This window comes from Bufo gargarizans, chromosome 11, assembly GCF_014858855.1.
Source record: "Bufo gargarizans isolate SCDJY-AF-19 chromosome 11, ASM1485885v1, whole genome shotgun sequence".
Classification (NCBI taxonomy): Eukaryota; Metazoa; Chordata; class Amphibia; order Anura; family Bufonidae; genus Bufo; species Bufo gargarizans.
This window is the reverse complement of record NC_058090.1, coordinates 79389993-79411761: the sequence shown is the minus strand read 5'-3', so window position 1 is coordinate 79411761 and position 21769 is coordinate 79389993. Positions and strand designations below refer to the sequence as shown.

Below are 21769 nucleotides of genomic sequence, written 5' to 3'. Positions count from 1 at the left end.
TTTCCTCTAAAATAGATATTTTTTCATTGGTTTTGTGTGTATTATTGTCATTATGTAAAAGTGGCGTACTATTCGGACAACATAGTTCCAAGCAGCGACCAGTGAGTCCAAGATGCATCCATACATCCTCCCCATGCTGTTACAGAACCATTTTGTTGGTGTTAACAATTTCTGACATTTTCTTATGAACCAGGCACCCTCCCCTCTTCAGAGCAGGGGGTACCTGGTTTAATGCTTGTGTTCATCCATTGACTTACATTATACTCAGGTGCTCGGTCGAGCATCCGAATATCACAATGTGTTCGGCCCGAGCCCACGAGCACTATGGTGGTCAATCAACACTAATATTAGCCTATATGTGAATAATATATGAAATGGTTTTGTAAAAGAATGGATGGTTTTCTGAATATAAGTCAAGATGTGTAATCTACTTCTTGTCTACTTTAGCTTCCTCTTTGTTTTGACTTTTTGCATTGCAGCCAGTCTCTCAACACTGTCAGACCATCAGTGCAAACAGAGAGACTTCCCCTGTAGTGGCTCCTTCAGATCCTGGTGAATACAACCAGCCATCTCTTCAGGAATTTGTGGGCATGACTGCCACACTTGCTCAATCCTTATAGTTATATTGCAAGACATTTATGATGGTGTCTTGTATTTTCAAGGTCTACCCAGATACATGTCACTGTCTAAACCTAGAGTAGATGCTATTGTTGAGTAAAGTTTTCCAAAATTTGATTCAGCTGCTTTGCCAAACCGTTGACGAGAAATGTGTTTCGTTACAAATTACTTAGTAGCAAATCGCATTCCATTTTATGGACAGGGCACAATGATCCCTTAAATGCTGCTTTCTATGCTGATTGTAGCAGCTGAGAGTCACATGCAGCCTATCATGGTTAATCAGGTGTTAAAATAAAAAAATACTTACCTCAACCATTTGATTGCACAGAGGCTGTCGCGGCATCTTGATTGAAGAAAACATGTAAATGTCACCATGTTGTCATGCTGGGCGGGCACTGTGATGTCATCACTGATAGCATGGCCACATCCGCCCAGCATAGTGACGTCACACATCAGCGTGCACGATAATTGGTGCATTTTCTTCAATCACGATGGCCATCTCCATGTTCAAATGGATGAGGTGAGTATGTTTTTGAGGTGAGGCCCTAAATATTCTCCCTCACTTGAAATTCTTGAAATATTCTCCCTTGTTTGTGTCAACAATCACTATAGTAAGGAAAAACAGAGAAAAAGAAATGCACTGAATAAAAATAAAGAAAAAGATAAAAAACGCATTAACAACATTAGAATATAATGCACGGATAACACATCAACTGTACATGTAGGGATTTCAAGATGTTCTACGAATATATTGACAAGTATAATTGAAGGTCTAATATCATGTACATTTTTATTATTCTAATGTATATATATATATATTTTTTTTTTTATCTTTTTTTATGTTTTTTTCAAATAAATACAACACATGTGCATTTTAATTTGATTTACATTTAAATTTCCTGAGAGCTCTCCTACTCATAGGCAACACCTCTGAATCAAATCCATGTTTTATTTGTTCCAAAATTCTGAGGCCTATAAAAGATCTCTGGAGGAACGTAGTCTTGTAGCCACTGAGGAAGAGGCAAGTTGCCTCGAAACGCGTCTGACAGTCTGCGTTTTTTCCATACTCTTTGCTGGTCCGGACCAGAAGGAAGAAGAACTTTATTACCTTCGTTCTCATCTAAATACAGCATTTTCCAAAAATCTCTATAAGGACCTGTGACCGACAGGACCTGCGAGTCACATGACCACAGCAGCTGACTGATGAACATGCCAGCTGACCGGATCATCTGACCTCCTTAACAGCGTGAAGTCACATTTATACACGCCAACTAAGTGTCGGAACCAAGCGCTCCTACCATGTGGAGTTAGTGTTCTAAGCAAATTATTCACACAGTCTTTTCACCTTCCGTCTCCTGGAACTAGTGCCCAAACCTACATGTGAGTCGGCTCTTATGCCCTTACACAGAATGGACACTGTAATATCAACAGAGCGGTAAGAGCCTCAGTGAGGCAACTCTGAATTACTGAATTACTGTGCACTTATATACACTGTGCTGTGTTCCTACACACGTTACTGGGTCTCTAAAATTGTGACCTGTTCTCTATACATAATGCTGTGTTGCCAACATTGAGAACTTTTTTTCCATGTGACATTGAGTCTTTAAGGTCTCCTGGATAACATCTCTGCTTTTTGGTGAACATTCATCACCCTCTATCTAGAGGCAACAGCCATTTTCTATACATCCTCAACCAGTGGATTTATGTGATGATTAATTTGCGTGATTTTATTTCTTAGTTCATTCAGTCTTGTATTTTACTAGGTGTATTTTCCCACATGTATTTTATCAAGTGTATGATCCCGTTTTATGGTCTATATATATATTTGAATAAATTGTTTTTATATCCCTTATCTACTCCAGAAGGTGGTTGATTTTCCACCATTTCAGGAAAAATATATTTGTTACCATGAAGGTCCAGGAGATTTGGGTTCACGACGAGTCAAATTTTTCCTAAGATTTGGATCAAATTCCACTTCATTGACACCAATTCGCTCAACACTAGTTGAAGCTATAGAGAAGGTCAGTATTTTTCTTTCATAAACCATTCAATCAACTAAGTAATGAATGGCAGTAGATATGCAGCTCAACAAGAACCCTTTGGAACTAACCTGGTGGTACCACTATTCCTCCCAGTCCCCAACAGCAAGATACTATAATGAGGGAAAGATGGATCCTATAACAAATTATTTTTATTAAAAATGATGTGTTGTAGCACTGGACTGGTGCTTTCCTCAGGATTCATTATCAGACAGGCATTGATACAGCAGAAATTGTCACATACCGTATCTTCACATTATCACACACATATAAATACACTCAAAAGAATGGACTATAAATCATTTTAGATGATGCAGTTAGAAACTTTATTGGAATGACTCTGAATCTCTGTGTGTACTATAAATAAATACAAGTAAAAAAAAAATTAAGAATATCAAATACTGATGATGATGATGATGTAGAGTAAACTGGTAGAACTTCATTGTATTTTAGGGTCTGATCTCCTTTTACACTGCAGAGAGACAAAAGGATGGATTAAAGTAACAGATATATAACATTTAATCCACCGTATTCATTGAAAATACTGATTAGAAAACCAATGGAGTAATAATAAAATGACAAATTAGAAGCATTTTTATTTATAGGAGATTAACTCTAGGGTTTTCCCAATGTATAATAAGAATAGTTTTACAAAATCTGAAATAAGAGAGGAATGAGATGTCACCAGAACCTTGTTCTGGCCAGAAAACCAGTATAACGATCATCTATTCTTCTGGAGGATCCAGTTGTTAACCCCTTAAATGCTGTTTAGCAGTTGTGGTATAGAGAATGGAACTTTTCTGCTGTATTATCTCACATTTAACAGCTAATTCTTGGAGGTACCAGCATTGACTCCAAATTGTATAAGCTTACTGCCTGCATTCTTAAGGGCACCTTTATGCAAGTCAACTATCAGGTACTAAAAAAGATAGTTTGTTGGGTGATTGCATCTTTAACTGAAAGTACATGGCATGGTCTTGTGTGCACTTCGGATCTGCTGCCAACAATGTGGAAACTGAATGGTTGACAAACATTTATGCCTCATTCACACATCAGTGTTCGGTCAGTGATTTCCATCAGTAATTTTGAGCCCAAACCAGGTGCGGTTCTAAACACAGAACAGGAGCAGATCTTTCTATTATACCTTATGTCTCTGGAGGCTCCAATCCTGGTTTTGGCTTACAATCACTGATGGAAATCACTGACCAAACACTGACTGTGTGAATAAGGCTTTATAGTGGTGATCATTCATTCCTCATTCAGTGTGTTTTGGGTTGTTTAGAAACTAGTGCTGAATAACTTGTATACCATCAATCAATTCATGTTTGGGGCAGAGGATGATTAGTGAAAGAACCCTAACAAAGAAGGATAGGTTAGGAAAAAGAAATAATAATAATAATTACATTTATTTATATAGCGCCACAATATTCCGTAGCGCTTTACAAGTTCATAGGGTTCATATATAAACAAACAAAAATAACTGGATAGTATGCAACTGAAACACTAGGAGTCAGACCCCTGCTCGCAAGAGCTTACAATCTATGAGGAATTGGGGGGGACACATAAGGTAGTTGATTGTGATAAGTAGGATTTGAGCCATTATTGAACTGACAGGAGTGGTGCCGGACGATCTGCTTCGGGTTTGGGACTACTAGAGGATCGAGTTTAGGCCTGAGGAGTTGGTGGGTGGAGGTTTAGTCAGGGAATAGTCAGTTTAGGTAGCTTAATAAGCCTGCTTGAAAGTATGTGTTTTAAAGGCATGTTTGAAGGTGGAGAAGTTTTGAAGCAGCCATCCATGTCTATAATCTGTTTTCATATAGACTTTTAGTGAATTTTATATAAATAAAATGGGATCCTCAGACTTCTCAGGGCCAAACCCTCATATCAAAAAAGTCTAATAGGTTTTGATTCAGACCTATAGACCCTGGTGTAAAAAAAAAAATTCTCCAAAGAAAGCCAAATTATAATTTTTTTTTCTGGACTTTTGGGGCCAACTAGGTTATCAGAGACTGGTCCACTGGAGGATCCTCTGATTTACTGGTGTGCATATCTAATGTTGTCTAAGGCGGTGCTGCAGAGAAACTGAACACTTAGGCCAAGTTCACACAAACGTATTTTTTTGTGTTCCGTATACGGAACCATTAATTTCAATGGTTCCGCAAAAAAACGGAATGTACTCTGTATGCATTCCGTTTCCATATATCTGTTTTTCCGTTCCGTTGAAAGATAGAACAGGTCCTATTATTGCCTGCAAATCACGTTCCGTGACTCCATTCAAGTCAATGGGTCCGCAACAAAAATGGAACACATACAGAAATGCATCCGTATGTCTTCCGTATCCATTCCGTTTTTTCTGAACCATCTATTGAAAATGTTATGCCCAGCCCAATTTTTTCTATGTAATTACTGTATACTGTACATGGCATACGGAAAAACTGAAAGGAAGCGGAAACACAACGGAACTCAAAAACGGAACAACGGATCCGTGAAAAACGGACCGCAAAAAACTATAAAAGACATACGTTTGTGTGAACTAGGCCTTAGGCCTCATGCACACGACCGTTGTGTGCATCCGTGGCCGTTGTGCCGTTTTCAGTTTTTTTTCGCGGACCCATTGACTTTCAATGGGTCCGTGGAAAAATCGGAAAATGCACCGTTTTGCAGCCGAGGCCGTGATCCGTGTATCCTGTCCGTCAAAAAAATATGACCTGTCCTATTTTTTTGACGGACAACGGTTCACGGACCCATTCAAGTCAATGGGTCCGTGAAAGAACACGGATGCACACAAGATTGGCATCCGTGTCCGTGATCCGTGGCCGTAGGTTGCTTTCATACAGACGGATCCGAAGATCCGTCTGCATAAAAGCTTTTTCTGATCTAAGTTTTCACTTCGTGAAAACTCATTTCCGACAGTATATTCTAACACAGAAGCGTTCCCATGGTGATGGGGACGCTTCTAGTTAGAATACACTGCAAACTTTGTACAAGACTGCCCCCTGCTGCCTGGCAGCACCCGATCTCTTACAGGGGGATATGATAGCACAATTAACCCCTTCAGGTGCGGCACCTAAAGGGGTTAATTGTACTATCATATTCCCCTGTAAGAGATCAGGGCTGCCAGGCAGCAGGGGGAAGACCCCGCCCCTCCCCAGTTTGAATATCGTTGGTGGCACAGTCTGCCCCCACCATCGCCCCCCCTCCCTCCCTCTATTGTATTAAATCGTTGGTGGCACAGTGTGCCAACAACCATTGGCCCCCCTCCCTCCCTCTATTGTATTAAATCGTTGGTGGCACAGTGTGCCAACCACCATCGGCCCCCCTCCCTCCCTCTATTGTATTAAATCGTTGGTGGCACAGTGTGCCAACCACCATCGCCCCCCCCTCCCTCTATAGCAGTAACATTGGTGGCAGTGTGCGGTCTCAACAGTAGAAGATTCATACTTTACCTGCTTGCTGCTGCGATGTCTGTGACCGGCCGGGAGCTCCTCCTACTGGTAAGTGACAGTTCTTTAGCAATGCGCCGCACAGACCTTTCACTTACCAGTAGGAGGAGCTCCCGGCCGGACACAGACATCGCAGCAGCAAGCAGTTAAGTACTAATCTTCTACTGTTGAGACCGCACACTGCCACCAATGTTACTGCTATAGAGGGAGGGGGGGGGGGGCGATGGTGGTTGGCACACTGTGCCACCAACGATTTAATACAATAGAGGGAGGGAGGGGGGCTGATGGTGGTTGGCACACTGTGCCACCAACGATTTAATACAATAGAGGGAGGGAGGGGGGCCGATGGTGGTTGGCACACTGTGCCACCAACGATTTAATACAATAGAGGGAGGGAGGGGGGGCCGATGGTGGTTGGCACACTGTGCCACCAACGATTTAATACAATAGAGGGAGGGAGGGGGGCCGATGGTGGTTGGCACACTGTGCCACCAACGATTTAATACAATAGAGGGAGGGAGGGGGGGCGATGGTGGGGGCACACTGTGCCACCAACGATATTCAAACTGGGGAGGGGGGGGCTGCTGATTTCTTACAGGGGAATATGATCATATCCCCCAGTAAGAGATCGGGTGCTGCCAGGCAGCAGGGGGCAGTCTTGTACAAAGTTTGTAGTGTATTCTAACCTGAAGCGTCCCCATCACCATGGGAACGCCTCTGTGTTAGAATATACTGTCGGATCTGAGGTTCACGAAGTAGCTCATATCCGACAGTATATTCTAACATAGAGGCGTTCCCATGGTGATGGGGACGCTTCAAGTTAAAATATACCATCGGATTGGAGAAAACTCCAATCCGATGGTATAAAAGAACTCCAGACTTTACATTGAAAGTCAATGGGGACGGATCCGTTTGAAATGGCACCATATTGTGTCAACATCAAACGGATCCGTCCCCATTGACTTGCATTGTAATTCAGGACGGATCCGTTTGGCTCCGCACTTTTTTTTCATGTCCGTGGATCCTCCAAAAATCAAGGAAGACCCACGGACGAAAAAACGGTCACGGATCACGGACCCACGGACCCCGTTTTTGCGGACCGTGAAAAAAAATGTCGTGTGCATGAGGCCTTACTGTCAGGTTTCCTCACTGATTATAGCAAATTGTAGAGGAATGTTTTGTGATCTTAATATCATTAAGTGAGTCTAACAAGTAGACATTGTACAAGACATTGTAGGGGTTGTTCTCACATGCAAAAGCATCTCATGTTATTTGGCCATATCATGCTCTTTTCTGGATGATAACATAATTAATATGATTGCACTTGTTTTGTTGACCTTTAGATATAATGTCTTAGGTATTATTAAGGACATATAAAGACGAGGCTTTAGTACTCACCAAATTTATATGATGCCTGGAAGCCTCTAAACTGATTGCTGCGATCACTAACAAATCTCAGCCACAGTGAATTGCCTTGAGAGGTAAAGGAAGGGATTTTATAGTTCCCACAGAATGGACCCTTCCAGTTGGACCCATCCTGGATCTCTAAATAGTCATAGATGCAGTACTGACTAGCCTCTGTCTGAAAATCAGCAACCTTGAAGGAAATCTGTAAAGATCAGAAGCATAGATTGAAATATCAAGTGGGTCAGGCTACAACATATGAATCATTACTGAGAAGTTCACATGACAAAATTATCTTTTGTGTAGGTTGAAAAAAATTAGGTGGAAATATTTTAGAACTTTATTGCTCTAATAAAACTTTTTTACAGATTAATTTTAGACCGCCTAAAATAATAAATTAAAAAAAAATTTGTGGGGCTTCAGACAAACTGAAAAAAATAAAAATCACTTATACCTTCTTTCTAATAGGAGCTGTAATGGTGTAGATGCAATTCATGTTTGGGCCGTAGGAATTGGGGTAACCGGGGGATGTAACGTTTCTTCCAGGGGTATAGAATGTTCCTCCACATTGCACTGAGGGAAATACATTTTAATGTCATTATTAAAGTAGAATATTCCTACACAACATATTTTACATTAGGATTCGCATTGTATTTAATATGGTAGTCTGAAGAATTAAAAGAAAAAGAAGTATAAAACACTATCTGATATTAGCTTTTTTTTCAGATAAACTGAACTTTGAGCCCCCCCCCCAAAAAAAAAAGCAGGATAGACTTTTAAAGGGCATTCTAAGACTTTTGTTTTGCTGATCTATCCTTAGGATAGACAATCAATATTTGATTGGTGCACCCCACCAATAGGCTGTTCCTGAATAGCAAAATAGGTTTAACATACAAACTTTATTTAAACTATAGGACATTTTATGTAGAGGCATTCTCTTTAAACATTGAAATAAAAAAGTAAAAATAAAAGTTAGAATAAAAGATTTAGTATGTAATACTGTACCTGAGCTGTATGAGGCTGTAAAGCCTACCCCAGTACCACTGCTGTCACTGGAAAACTCAACCAATAACTGGTTAGTAGAGGCAATAATTGGAGGGATCAAGACAGTACCACAAGTTCTGTCCAACACCAGGGGATCTCTCTTAGTGGGGCCATCATAAATCCTAATATAGTCAGATATACAATTGGGAGATGACTGGACATCAAAGGCAACAAAGTTCAAAGCAACCTAAAAAACAAACAAAAAAAACCCATCAAATCAGTAGAAGATTAGATACATTCTGAAGATATGGTATGAAGACTGATACTTGATAAGTTCATGGCAAAAATATACTAAAAGCACAAAATTTTAATTCAGTTGACATGAATTCATTGTCAGATTTCAGGCCCAACTAAAATCAAACCAAATTGAAAGTCTCTCATTTGCCTTTAAATGTCTGTGGTCTTCTAGAACTGTATCAAACCTCTTTCAATCTCTTCAAAGCCAAGACAACATTAGAAATATCAACTTGATATGATAGTGACATACATGGCTTTGGGTAAACGGATGGTAGTAGGAAGTCACACACCACCGGTCTGTTTTTGGCTAAGAAACTTTCTAAAACTGTTCCTTTTTTGGTGGCTGTCGCTGTTTGGTGGCTGTCGTCTTCTGTCGTGTACAAACCATTGTAGCCACCATTTTGATCGATTGCTCAAAAATAGATTTAAAATTCTTCGTATTCGCCTGAATTCAAATTTTTGGGGAAACTTTTCTATAACTTATTCACTTATCTCCACTAATAACAGTTAGATAATTTAGTTCCTTGTATACTAGATATTGAATTTATAAAAATTAAAAAATATGGTCTTGTGTCAAAAACTAAGTAGCTTTGGTTCTTTGTCAACAGTTCAGCCTTTTCACTACAGTACCTGATCTGATGGTGTTCTGATCAGCCAAACACAGCTGGCATTATTCGGGTAGGCTGATGGGTAGTTGGCGGATGTTAGACTTCCATTGTTTTCATTAAGTAAATAGGCACAGACATCTAAAAGGAGAAACACAATTTGATCAATGACCGTGATGGATCTTTTATACAACTTTCTGAAATCTGTAGACCTGCAATAACTTACTGCATTGATACAATTGGTTGATTTTAGCGACATCTAAAACACTCAGTCCATGAATTTGCCCAATTGGGATGTTTGGGACCGGTATGGTCACAATGGTGGGTTGTCCTGAAGTGTTTGAGAAAGCGAAACTATCAGAAAAAAAAAGTTATAACACATTAGACTGTGACCATATAATACAGCATAGAAAAGAATATTCCAGAATTTTATTTGTTTTAGTCTTAGTCACAGTGGATTATTCATTTTGCCAATAAGTAATAAGCTAATAACCTTACCTGTCATAATGCATCACTGATCCATAGTCATACTCAAGACCAAGGTTATTGGTGTTTTGCATTTCAAAATTTATTATATTACCTATAAAAGAAAGCATCTCTATAAGGGTATGTTAACATGTGTTGGATTTTATGTAGATTTTGGCATGGATTCTGCACCCGAATTTATGTGAAATTTGCATCCAATGCAGGTAACTGGGGTTTCCACAACCCTGTACACATGCAATTTATATCTGTAGGACAAAATAAGGAAAAATATGGAAATATATTTACTGAGAAGGAATTACCTGGTGATATGTACTGGTACATGATGGTGACATAGTTATCCCGGTCACTCCTTGTATGCTCATGGTAGAACCCCAGGGCATGGTTTAGCTCATGCTGTACAATTCCTCTGTACATACAGCCATCCATGTCTACTGCAACCATCTGACCTCCACCTATCCGGCCCACAAATGATGCACATCTGAATATAATTAGGACATTATTATTACTAACATCAAGAAATTGGTCAAAAATGATAAAGCATAAGAAACAAGTAGACAAAACATCAAAGTAATCACTAATATTCTGATTCATATAATCTTGTACTGGAGACAAAATGAGTTATTTTATAGCAAAATAACTATCATTTCATATTATTACTGTGCTACAATTAAGTTTAGGAATTATTGATCATAAATTAGTGAGGGATGGAAAATCCCAAGAGCTTTTAACGAGGAGGCTCAGGAGCTGTATTGTGGTATAATGGAGCCCTTGACACAACAGACTGACAGACTCCATGCAAATACAGACTACGGTGGATTTCTATTATTCTAATGACCGCTTCATAGATTGTCAGCAGTGAATTTCAGTTCCCTTCAGCTCTTTCATCACTATATTCTAAACTGTGACCAAATCTAGTCAACTAATAAGATAAGGAAAATTGGATCAGGTCGCACATTCCTCCAAAAATCCAATCACTCTGGTGTATGGACTAGCTGGGCTTGCTCCCTTCAAATGTTCTTTTATACTGTACATATTGCATAGCTTTTAACAATAACTTTTATTCTACAAGTCATCTAGGACACATAATGATGATAGAAATCTGGTCTCTACGTGCATGTTTTGAGTCTACCTTTGCTGTTAGCTTGTAATGTCTAAAAGCTATGCTTGAAATTAGTGTTGAGCAAACCCGAACTTTGCCGCAAAAGTTTTGGTTTGGAGTTCGGGCATTTAATAAAGCTTGCTGAAAGGCTCCTTATCAACAAGCTTTTAAGCTGTGGCATTTAGAAGCCATCATAGCCATGCCTAGTAATGGCATGGCTGTGATTGGCTGGTGCATCATGTGACCCAGTCTCTATACAAGCTGGATCACGTGTCGCACCTCCCATGAGCTCTGAGTAGTGCAGGGACAGGAAACAGCCAGCTGAACTGAGGGAGAGTGTTAGGAATTTCATCTGGCTATTTATTTTGTGGGTGACCTATAGCGATTTTTTGTGGGTGTAATGTACCATCTTTGTACCCCTTACACAAAAATATACTAGTTATTCTGTCTGTTAGTTCGGTTTGGTGACATATACCCCTTTTTGATGTTAGGTACACCTGCACTGCATTCATGACAATGATATTCATATAGTTAATCTGTCTGTTAGTTCGGTAGGTGACACATACCCATTTTTGGTGTGAGGTACACCTGCACTGCATACGTGACAGGGGAATTAATATAGTTATTCCGTCTGTTAGATCTGTGGGTGACATATAAACCTTTTTGGTGTGAGGTACACCTGCACTGCACACGTGATAGTGAAATTGGATGACGAATTTATAAAAAAAAAATAAAAAAAAAATGTGGGCTACCTCCTCCTCCACCGCCACTTCCACCTACACCACCACGTCCACCACCTCCTCAACCTCCTACTCCACTTTGAAATCAGACTCCTAGTTCAAGATTATTATTTTTATTTTTTTCTATGTTATTTTAAGTCATTTCCCTCTCCAAATTTGTTTGCAGGGTAATTGTCCTGCTCTTACCCCCATTTCTATTCCTTTTGCAGCCCTCTAGCTCTTCTATGACTATTTTATAGACATTTTTGTGCACCAAAGTTCAGGTCCCCATTGACTTCAATGGGGTTTGAGTTTGAGTCAAGTTCGTTTCTCGAATTTTGACCCGAAGTTAATTGAAACCCGGCAAACCCAAACATCCACAGGTCCGGTCATACCCACTTGAAATGTTTGAAATGCATAAGCAAAGATCATAATTTTTAACAGTGCTATTGTGTGCCCAAGGTAAAATAAGGTTTTTATAGCCAAGTGTCGGGAATTGTTGAGTCTAAAATGATAATTCATTATGGAATAATATTGAGCTTAGTATAGGTACACCAAGCTTCACACACAATAGTAGACAAAGGTTTCTATTTCTTAACTTGTTTCACACTTATAATCATAGATTAAAACATTATTAGATACCTACCCCCTAGACATAATATTGAGGTAGTCATTTTCCGTTGTCCGAGGCACAAACCTCACACAGGTAAGGGTTTCGAATTCCCCCATTGACGTCTGAAAAAAGTTGAGGTTCCAACTACCTGGGGTTAAAAGAACATTTATACAATATTAAATCTACTATAAAACAGTTAGGGTGGCCAAGTTAGATATAACATTAAAAAAACTTACTATAATTGGAGGTAAACGAATAAGGCACATTGACCGTCCCATTGGCAGATTTGGGCCACAAGCACCCTGTGCAGGACGTAGCGCTGCGTCCAGATGTTTTCAATATGTCACCTTGATATAAGTTCAAGGCATTTTCTAAATAAAGAAGATGGTGACATTTTAAATGCAGTATATACCATTACATTACAAATCAAATACTCAGGTCACTTAATTTCACTAATCTAGACTTTTAGACTCATAGACAACACAGAGAGAGGAGTCAATGGTTGAACACGAAGTGTGTAATCTATCTTATATCCATCTTATGTACTACAGTACTACTGCATATCCTATTCCATTATGTTTGATTTCTAAAAACAACTCTATACAGAGACATTTTCTCATATTCTTAATTAGGTCTATTAATATTCTCTTCATATTCTTAATATAATATATAGATATAAGATATACAGTAAATATAATATAATGGTGATGGGAAGGGCCTGTTTAAATTGCAAGACCATTGTGCAATCGGCGGATAGTATGTACTGCTAGTAAGTTACAGCCTAAATTTTACATTGAACCCCTGGGGATAGGCCATCAATGTTAAAGGACCAGAAACCCCTTCAGGTTTACACAGTCCTATTATATACTATTAAGAACTACTCTTTTTTGCAAGGAATGATTTTAGTAGACCATCAGTTTGATAAGAAACTTGTGGAGCTGAAAGTTCAAAGGGGATAGATGTTGGTCAAATATGAAAGCTACATGACCCTAGGGCTGTGATGGATAACCTCCGGTACTGCAGCTGTGGTAAAACTACAACCCTCAAGATAGGCACTTGCTTTGCTGTTCTCAGAACCCCAAATAAATGAATGGGGCATGCTGGGAGTCATAGTTTCACCACAGCTAGAGTGCCGGAAGTTAGCCATTGCCAGGGTCAGTGCAAATTAAGTAATTGTCACTCATTGGTCAGCATACCCTCTAAGCATATGCCTCTTGCCCCATGTCACGTACACTAAAGTAATTCCAGACCAACAATTGATTTAATGACTAAATAAATTTGATGGCTTTAAGATATTATCTAAATTATTAATGTAAATAATTGAGAATTACCTTGTGTGACGTCTATAACTCATCACTTACTGCACATTGACAGGAAACATAACTAAGCTGTTACCTTTGTTGACCTTTATTATCTTGGCAAAGTTTTCTTCAGGTTCTTCTGCTGCTTCAGAATCTGTAGCTAAAAGCATATCTATAATGAAGGACGTGTGTCGCATATATCAGCAGCCAATACATATTGGTGAATAAGTTTAATATTATTATAAATCAGAATGAGAAGAGTTTTAAACTAGACTTGAGAGAACTAATTTGTTAGAATAAATATTCAACCCAAATGTTTTAAATTAAATTCTTTAAATTCATTTGGGTAGAATTTGAGAGATGGTGAGAGAGAGGTTTTACAGATTTTTAAAGCACTTTTGATTTAGGTGGAAATTATTTATACCCAAATCAAATTTCAGACAAACAAACCAAAATTAAATTTAAGAAATTTTGTCACCTCTACTTTAAATGACTAAATTTAAAGTTATTCTAAATCTTTTACTAAAATCTATATATAAATCTTCTCATCTTCTCATGCTCTAGAAATTGCTGCTAGAAGATTGTTTACTTTAAAAGTAGTCTGTCACCTCCAAATATAAATGTAGGCATGCTGTCATGTAGGATTGGTAATCCAAAATATAAAAATACCTTTCATGCAATAATTTGGTTCTCTAGCTTTGTGAAATGCTTTGTTTCTAGGCAAATATAGATTTTGGTGCTCTGTGGGTGAGGCTGCTCCTTTCTGTGCACTAGACGTCCCCTATAAGGGACAATAGCTATGCTCAACTGTGTAACACTAAATGGAGGCACTGACCATAAACACGGATCCCCAAAAAAATATCCAGCTTCCAATAAAAAGCGTTGCCTTATTCATGATGGCATCGTATTTTGGAATCCTAAATGCATAAACTATAATGCTATGTTTCTGTGTATGATGTCACACTTGGATTTTAGTACCCATGATTTTTGAAGAATAATGATGCAACAATTTGTATTGTAAGCTGGACTTTTTTCACTTATTTTTTTGGACTAGACTTCCCCATGTCACAATTATCTGCTCTGAAATATCAAGTACTGTCAATGACACCAGAGCGGGGAGATACTGGATGGTGTTACTGATGGAGCAATGGTGCACTGAACTGATAATCTCTACCCACAGAGCACTGAAAACCTTAGCTGCATACAAATGAAAATAAGCATTTCTCAGGATTTGAGGATTTGATTTTCACAAGAAAGAGCTGATTATTATTTTTATGTTTTAAAAATTCACTAGAATAGTAAGTATGGTACTAGTAAAACTAAATCCAGACACCAGAGACACACTTAAAGAATGAAGAGTGGCACAAACACTGAAGGACAGCCCAAATAACACTGAGGAGCTCTTACCAGGTTCATCTAATCCAGGTATGGAAAGCTGGAGAAGAAATACATGTGATCATTAGTAACACCTTATAACAGAACTGAAAATGACTATGATGAAAAATGAGTTGTAAAGTGGATTATACTGGGCTAAAACTCCCATCATGAAAAATAAATGTCTTTATTATTATAATAAGTTAATAAAACTTCAATCTGAATGGGATCGATTTGATATAAAAGCAAGGATATCTACACTTCCCTTTCATATGAATGGGACAATGTTAACTGTTTCTTCTGTCCTAAAATGTGCAGAGACTGGCATAACATTTGAGAAGATTCTATGTTACTAGAGACATAGGAAATTATCTTACCTGTGATGATGCAGATAGAGGAACACTCGTCACCTGTCCCACCACAAAAAACAGGAGAAGGAGATACATCTTCTCACCCATGCTATGCAGTTATCACCACAGTATTGGAAGATTGTTTCTTTGTCTAGATTACTGCTCAATGTATATGCCTTATATACCTGTAAATTATAGACCTCTACCAATCACAAAGCAGAACTAAAGATATCTGTAATGGTCAAAAGAACAGCCTGGAGCCTATAACAGGTTTAGAATCCTCTCTGCATGTGACCACCAAGGAGATGTTTTCCAATTAGTTCAGCCATTCCAGAACGTTTTCATGGTGTAATTTTTATGCCATTGATAATTTTGTGTCTGTGTCAAACCTGAAGAATACTTCGTTTTTTAAAGATCCAAAGTGAAATTCGAATTGTGAATGTGTATATCGACTGAACGATATTACTATAAACGCTCATTCTACTCTTGATGTCGTTAATGAATTGTGATAATGTAAATTTCTCTGATAGGCACGATGACTAGCCCTTTCTGAACAAAGATAACTATCAGCATTTTAGCAAGTTTATGACCAGATATGAATGAAGGTGTACACAATACTACATGCTTGTAAATGATTGTTATTATTATTGGCGGTGTCTGTAGGTCACTTGTGTCATCAATCATCTGAGTGATTAGTGATAATGATGTTTACCCTATCACAATAGTCGCAGTCCATTGTCATTTAAAGACCCCCTATTAAAGAGTTTCCTCAGCCAGTATGTGCAGTTTCACCAGTAACCAGCCCTTTGTAGGTGCTAAGTAACTGTTTTGTCGCTTTAATTAGGAATCTTGACACTGAATATAGTCATTTATGCAAATACTTAAGCTATTTGTGTGATACCTAATTACCCACTTATCCCTTGTTCTATAAACAGCAAGTGATTTAGAAGTTATTCTGGTTATATGGGATCCCTGTTCTTCCAGAACATCTAACCTTAGGGTCTTTGTATATTGACAAACCAACTGAAAAAATGGTGTGGTGTTAAACAGGCAGGTAGTGCTCAAACCCATATGCAGTTGTGCATGTGTATACAGGGGAGCAAATCCTACACTTGTGGCCCATTGCTAATGGCAATCTCCAGCAAAAATGCATACAGTGGAGGATGCCTGCAGCAGACCACAAGTACCACAATAGATAGCAATTATGTGAATGTGATAACCAATATAACAATATAATAACATTTGCAAAGACAGGTGTACTCTGCGCTCATAATAAACTCTCATACTTGTGTTAAAAAAGAGAGATTACCCAACATATCCTATTGTGGAGGACATGTCTGAGCCCGATCACCACGCCAATGTTTCTCAAGTAGCTCGGTACCTAACTGTGCCATATGGACAATACCATGAGCCAGTGGGAAAATTACAGGAGCGTAAGGTCCAACTCATAGCCAACGCACCAGGTACCTCCAACATGTAGCCATGCTTGTAATGGGAGGAGTCTGCGAGTCCCACTCAAGACTGGCTGATATGGCCCAGGCCTCGCATGTGCACCCAAATGTAGCCTGTGGATAGAAAACAGGCACATTTAAATTGGTTTTGCACTCCCTGGACTTTGTGTGGCTGTCATGGCCCATAACAGGTAGAAACTAGTGTTAGGGACCACTCATGGAGGAAACCTTGACGTGGTGAGTGGCTTATTACGCTTTGGCCAAAATGTACACTAATGCATCATTCAACATCCAGCATAGAGGCAGGACAGAGTGCTGGTTGCAGAGTGCTATTGCATTTGTGTTTTTACATTTATATTGGACTTTATACAAATACAAACATCTCAATATACTCACCAACTGAAAAATGGTGTGGTGTTAAACAGGCAGGAAGTGCTCAAACCCATATGCAGCTGTGCATGTGTATACAGCGGAGCAAATCCTGCACTTGTAGCCCATTGCTAATGATGATCCCCAGCAAAAAGGCATACAGTGGAGGATGCCCGCAGCAGAGCACAACTACCACAATAGACATTCTACACAAGATAGCAATTATGTGAATGTAATAACCAATAGACCAATATAGTAACATTTGATAAGACAGGTGCACTCTGCTGTCGTACTAAACCCTCATACTGATGTTAAAATTGAGAGATTAGTCAACATATCCTTCTGTAAAGGACACGTCTGAGATTGAGCATCGTGCCAAGGTTTCTCAAGTAGCTCCAGACCTAAAACTCACCTACCTGTGCCATATGGGCAATACCAGGAGCCAGTTGGCAAATTACAGGAGCATATATAAACTCCAATTTAAATTTACCCGTTTTCCATACACAGGCTACGTTTAGGTGCACCTGCGAGGCCTGGGCCATATCAGCCAGTCTTGAGTGGGACTCACAGACACTGCAAGCATGGCTACATACTGGAGGTAACTGGTGAGTTGGCTAAGAGTCGGACATTACGTTCCTACAATTTCCCCCCTGGCTCCTGGTATTGCCCATATGGCACAGGTAGGTGAATGTTAGGTCCCGTGCTAATTGAGAATCCTTGGCCCGGTGCTCGGGCTCAGACATGTCCTTCACAGTAGAATATGTTGGCTAATCTCTCAATATGAGGGTTTAGTATGACTGCAGAGTAAACCTGTCTTTGCAAATGTTATTATATCTTTGTATATAGGAACAATTATTTAGGATAACAATTTATTTATTCATTTTACTCATTTTCAAAGCTTTGGAGTATCGTTGGAGTGTTGGAGGAGACCAGAGTACCAAGAAGGAAACCATAAAAACATGGAGAGGACATTCCAAATTCCCTGCAGATGTTGTCCTTGGTTGAATTCAAATCTAGGACTCAAGTGCTCCAAGGTTGCTAACAACTGAGGCAACTTCCATATGAAGAGTCATTTCGTATATTGTGGATTGCAATTTGTGGAACAGAACGGTCCGCCCATAATAGAGAAATGCCTATTCTTGCCACTTTGAAATGAATGGGTCCACATCCGAGGCATTAAACCAGTTAACACATTCAAGTTTACTGATTTAATATTTGCTATGAAATCTATTGAGGAATTTCTGATGTAGAGCAACGTCACTCTTGCTTGCATATTTCAACTTTGTCAATATACCATATGATAAGTCAATACCTTCTAGGGTCATGTGCTTTGCATTTTTTTTGTGTGTGGGGGGGGGGGGGGTTGATAATGTATATATATATATATATATATATATATATATATATATATATATTCACCATTTTTTTGTTTTTTTTTGTTTTAACCATGCAGGATAAATTATGTTATAATTGTTGATGAGACAATACCAAATATGTGGGGGGGAATTTTTTCTATTTTTTTCATTTGAAAAGCATTTTTTTAATTAAAAAGGGCTTATATTTTTTATTTTTGAAATAACTTTTTTTTTTAAAATAAAACTTAATTATTATTTGCCACTTATTAGTAGGGATGAGCGAACCCGAACTGTACATTTTCGTAAAGGCTGCAAAGCAGCCAATCAACAAGCGTCATACTACTTGCCCCAAGAGGCCGTCACAGCCATGCCTACTATTGGCATGGCTGTGATTGGCCAGAGCACCATGTGACCCAGCCTCTATTTAAGCTGGAGTCACATAGCGCCGCCCGTCACTCTGCTCTGATCAGTGTAGGGAGAGGTTGCAGCTGCGACAGTAGGGCGAGATTAGGCTGATTAACTCCTCCACAAGACTCCATCCATTGATCGATCTGCAGCTGTGGATGATTGAACTGCTGCTATTGAATTGCTCACTGTTTTTAGGCTGCCCAGAGCGTTTTTCAGTCACTTTTTTCTGGGGTGATCGGCGGCCATTTTGTGTATTGTGTTGCGCCAGCACAAGCTGCCACCAAGTGCATTTAACCCTCAATGGTGTGGTTGTTTTTTGGCTAAAGCCTACATCAGGGTGAAGCTGTCACACCAAGTGCATTTAACCAGCAATAGTCTGTTTATTTTTTGGCCATATACTACATCAGGGGCAAGCTGCACCAGTCACCAAGTGCATTTAACCCTCAATGGTGTGGTTGTTTTTTGGCTAAATCCTACATCAGGGTGAAGCTGTCACACCAAGTGCATTTAACCAGCAATAGTCTGTTTATTTTTTGGCCATATACTACATCAGGGGCAAGCTGTCACCAAGTGCATTTAACCCTCAATGGTGTGGTTGTTTTTTGGCTAAATCCTACATCAGGGTGAAGCTGTCACACCAAGTGCATTTAATCAGCAATAGTCTGTTTATTTTTTGGCCATATACTACATCAGGGGCAAGCTGCGCCTGTCACCAAGTGCATTTAACCCTCAGTAGTGTGGTTGGTCAAGCTGTCACACCAAGTGCATTTAACTATCAATAGTGTGGTTATTTTTTTGGCCATATCCCAGTCTAATTCTGTCAGTAAACGTATACCTGTCACCCAGCGCCTAAATACTAGGCCTAAAGTTTATATCCAGCTAAATCTGTCGTTACTGGTGTGGCTGGTCAAGTTATTTAGTGTCCGTCAAAGCACAGTTTTTGTTCTGGGTTGAAATACAATTCCCAATTTAGCAATTTCCTAATTTAGTGTTTTCTGCTGTATCAGAGCCATTTTAAATCTATCCCTAAAAGGGTATATAATATTCAAGGTGCACATAGGGTCATTCTAAATAACTTCACACACACGCTACTGTGCATTTCCAGGTCTTATTCTGTCAGTAAATCTATACCTGTCACCCAGCGCCTAAATACTAGGCCTCAAATTTATATCCAGCTAAATCTGTCGTTACTGCTGTACTGTTGTGGCTGGGCAAGTTATTTAGTGTCCGTCAAAGCACATTTTTTGTTCTGGGTTGAAATACAATTCCCAATTTAGCAATTTCCTAATTTAGTGGTTTCTGCTGTATCAGGCCTACTTTAAATTTATCCCTAAAATGGTATATCAGATTCAAGGTGTACATAGGGTCATTCTGAATAACTTCACACACACGCTACTGTGCATTTCCAAGTTGAATTCTGTCAGTAAACCTATACCTGTCAACCAGCGCCTAAATACTAGGCCTCAAATTTATATCCAGCTAAATCTGTCGTTACTGCTGTGCTGTTGTGGCTGGGCAAGTTATTTAGTGTCCGTCAAAGCACATTTTTTGTTCTGGGTTGAAATACAATTCCCAATTTAGCAATTTCCTAATTTAGTGGTTTCTGCTGTATCAGGCCTACTTTAAATACATCCCTAAAAGGGTATATCAGAATCAAGGTGCTGATAGGGTCATTCTCAATAACTTCACACACACGCTACTGTGCATATCCCAGTCTAATTCTGTCCATAAAACGTATACCTGTCACCCAGTGCCTAAATACTAGGCCTCAAATTCATAGTCAGCTAAATCTGTGGTTACTGCTGTGCCGTTATTAGTGTAATACGGTACCTAAATAGATAGCCAGATAGTGTTAGGTGTCTGTAAAAAAAGGCCTGAATTTGAATTCAATACATTGGGCCAAATAATATTTTTGTTGTTGTGGTGAACGATAACAATGAGGAAAACATCTAGTAAGGGACGCGGACGTGGACATGGTCGTGGTGGTGTTAGTGGACCCTCTGGTGCTGGGAGAGGACGTGGCCGTTCTGCCACATCCACACGTCCTAGTGTACCAACTACCTCAGATCCCAGTAGCCGCCAGAATTTACAGCAATATATGGTGTGGCCCAATGCCGTTCTAAGGATGGTAAGGCCTGAGCAGGTACAGGCATTAGTCAATTGGGTGGCCGACAGTGGATCCAGCACGTTCACATTATCTCCCACCCAGTCTTCTGCAGAAAGCGCACAGATGGCGCCTGAAAAACAACCCCATCAGTCTGTCACATCACCCCCATGCATATCAGGGAAACTGTCTGAGCCTCAAGTTATGCAGCAGTCTCTTATGCTGTTTGAAGACTCTGCTGGCAGGGTTTCCCAAGGGCATCCACCTAGCCCTTCCCCAGCAGACATAGAATGCACTGATGCACAACCACTTATATTTCCTGATGATGAGGACATGGGAATACCACCTCAGCAAGTCTCTGATGATGACGAAACACAGTTGCCAACTGCTGCGTCTTTCTGCAGTGTGCAGACTGAACAGGAGGTCAGGGATCAAGACTGGGTGGAAGATGATTCAGGGGACGATGAGGTCCTAGACCCCACATGGAATGAAGGTCGTGCCACTGACTTTCACAGTTCAGAGGAAGAGGCAGTGGTGAGACTGAGCCAACAGCGTAGCAAAAGAGGGAGCAGTGGGCAAAAGCAGAACACCTGCCGCCAAGAGACTCCGCCTGCTACTGACCGCCGCCATCTGGGACCGAGCACCCCAAAGGCAGCTTCAAGGAGTTCCCTGGCATGGCACTTCTTCAAACATTGTGCTGACATCAAGACCCAAGTGGTTTGCACGCTGTGCCATCAGAGCCTGAAGCAA

The 21769-nt window shown here is 39.7% G+C and overlaps 1 protein-coding gene across 1 annotated transcript in view; it reads right to left on the bottom strand.

Annotated features, from left to right (window-relative positions):
- Positions 1 to 1177: 1177 nt before the first annotated feature.
- The window catches only part of LOC122921328 (embryonic protein UVS.2-like), a 31360-nt gene continuing 10768 nt past the window's right edge, over positions 1178 to 21769 (bottom strand). Inside the window, exons 2-12 of the mRNA XM_044271304.1 lie at positions 13703 to 13780; positions 12544 to 12678; positions 12341 to 12455; positions 10176 to 10354; positions 9889 to 9970; positions 9617 to 9744; positions 9416 to 9531; positions 8510 to 8735; positions 7959 to 8077; positions 7499 to 7709; positions 1178 to 1224 (exon numbers count right to left, since the gene is read on the bottom strand). Of these exons, the coding sequence (XP_044127239.1) occupies positions 1178 to 1224; positions 7499 to 7709; positions 7959 to 8077; positions 8510 to 8735; positions 9416 to 9531; positions 9617 to 9744; positions 9889 to 9970; positions 10176 to 10354; positions 12341 to 12455; positions 12544 to 12678; positions 13703 to 13780 (1436 nt within the window). The remainder of the gene's footprint in view (positions 1225 to 7498; positions 7710 to 7958; positions 8078 to 8509; positions 8736 to 9415; positions 9532 to 9616; positions 9745 to 9888; positions 9971 to 10175; positions 10355 to 12340; positions 12456 to 12543; positions 12679 to 13702; positions 13781 to 21769) is intronic.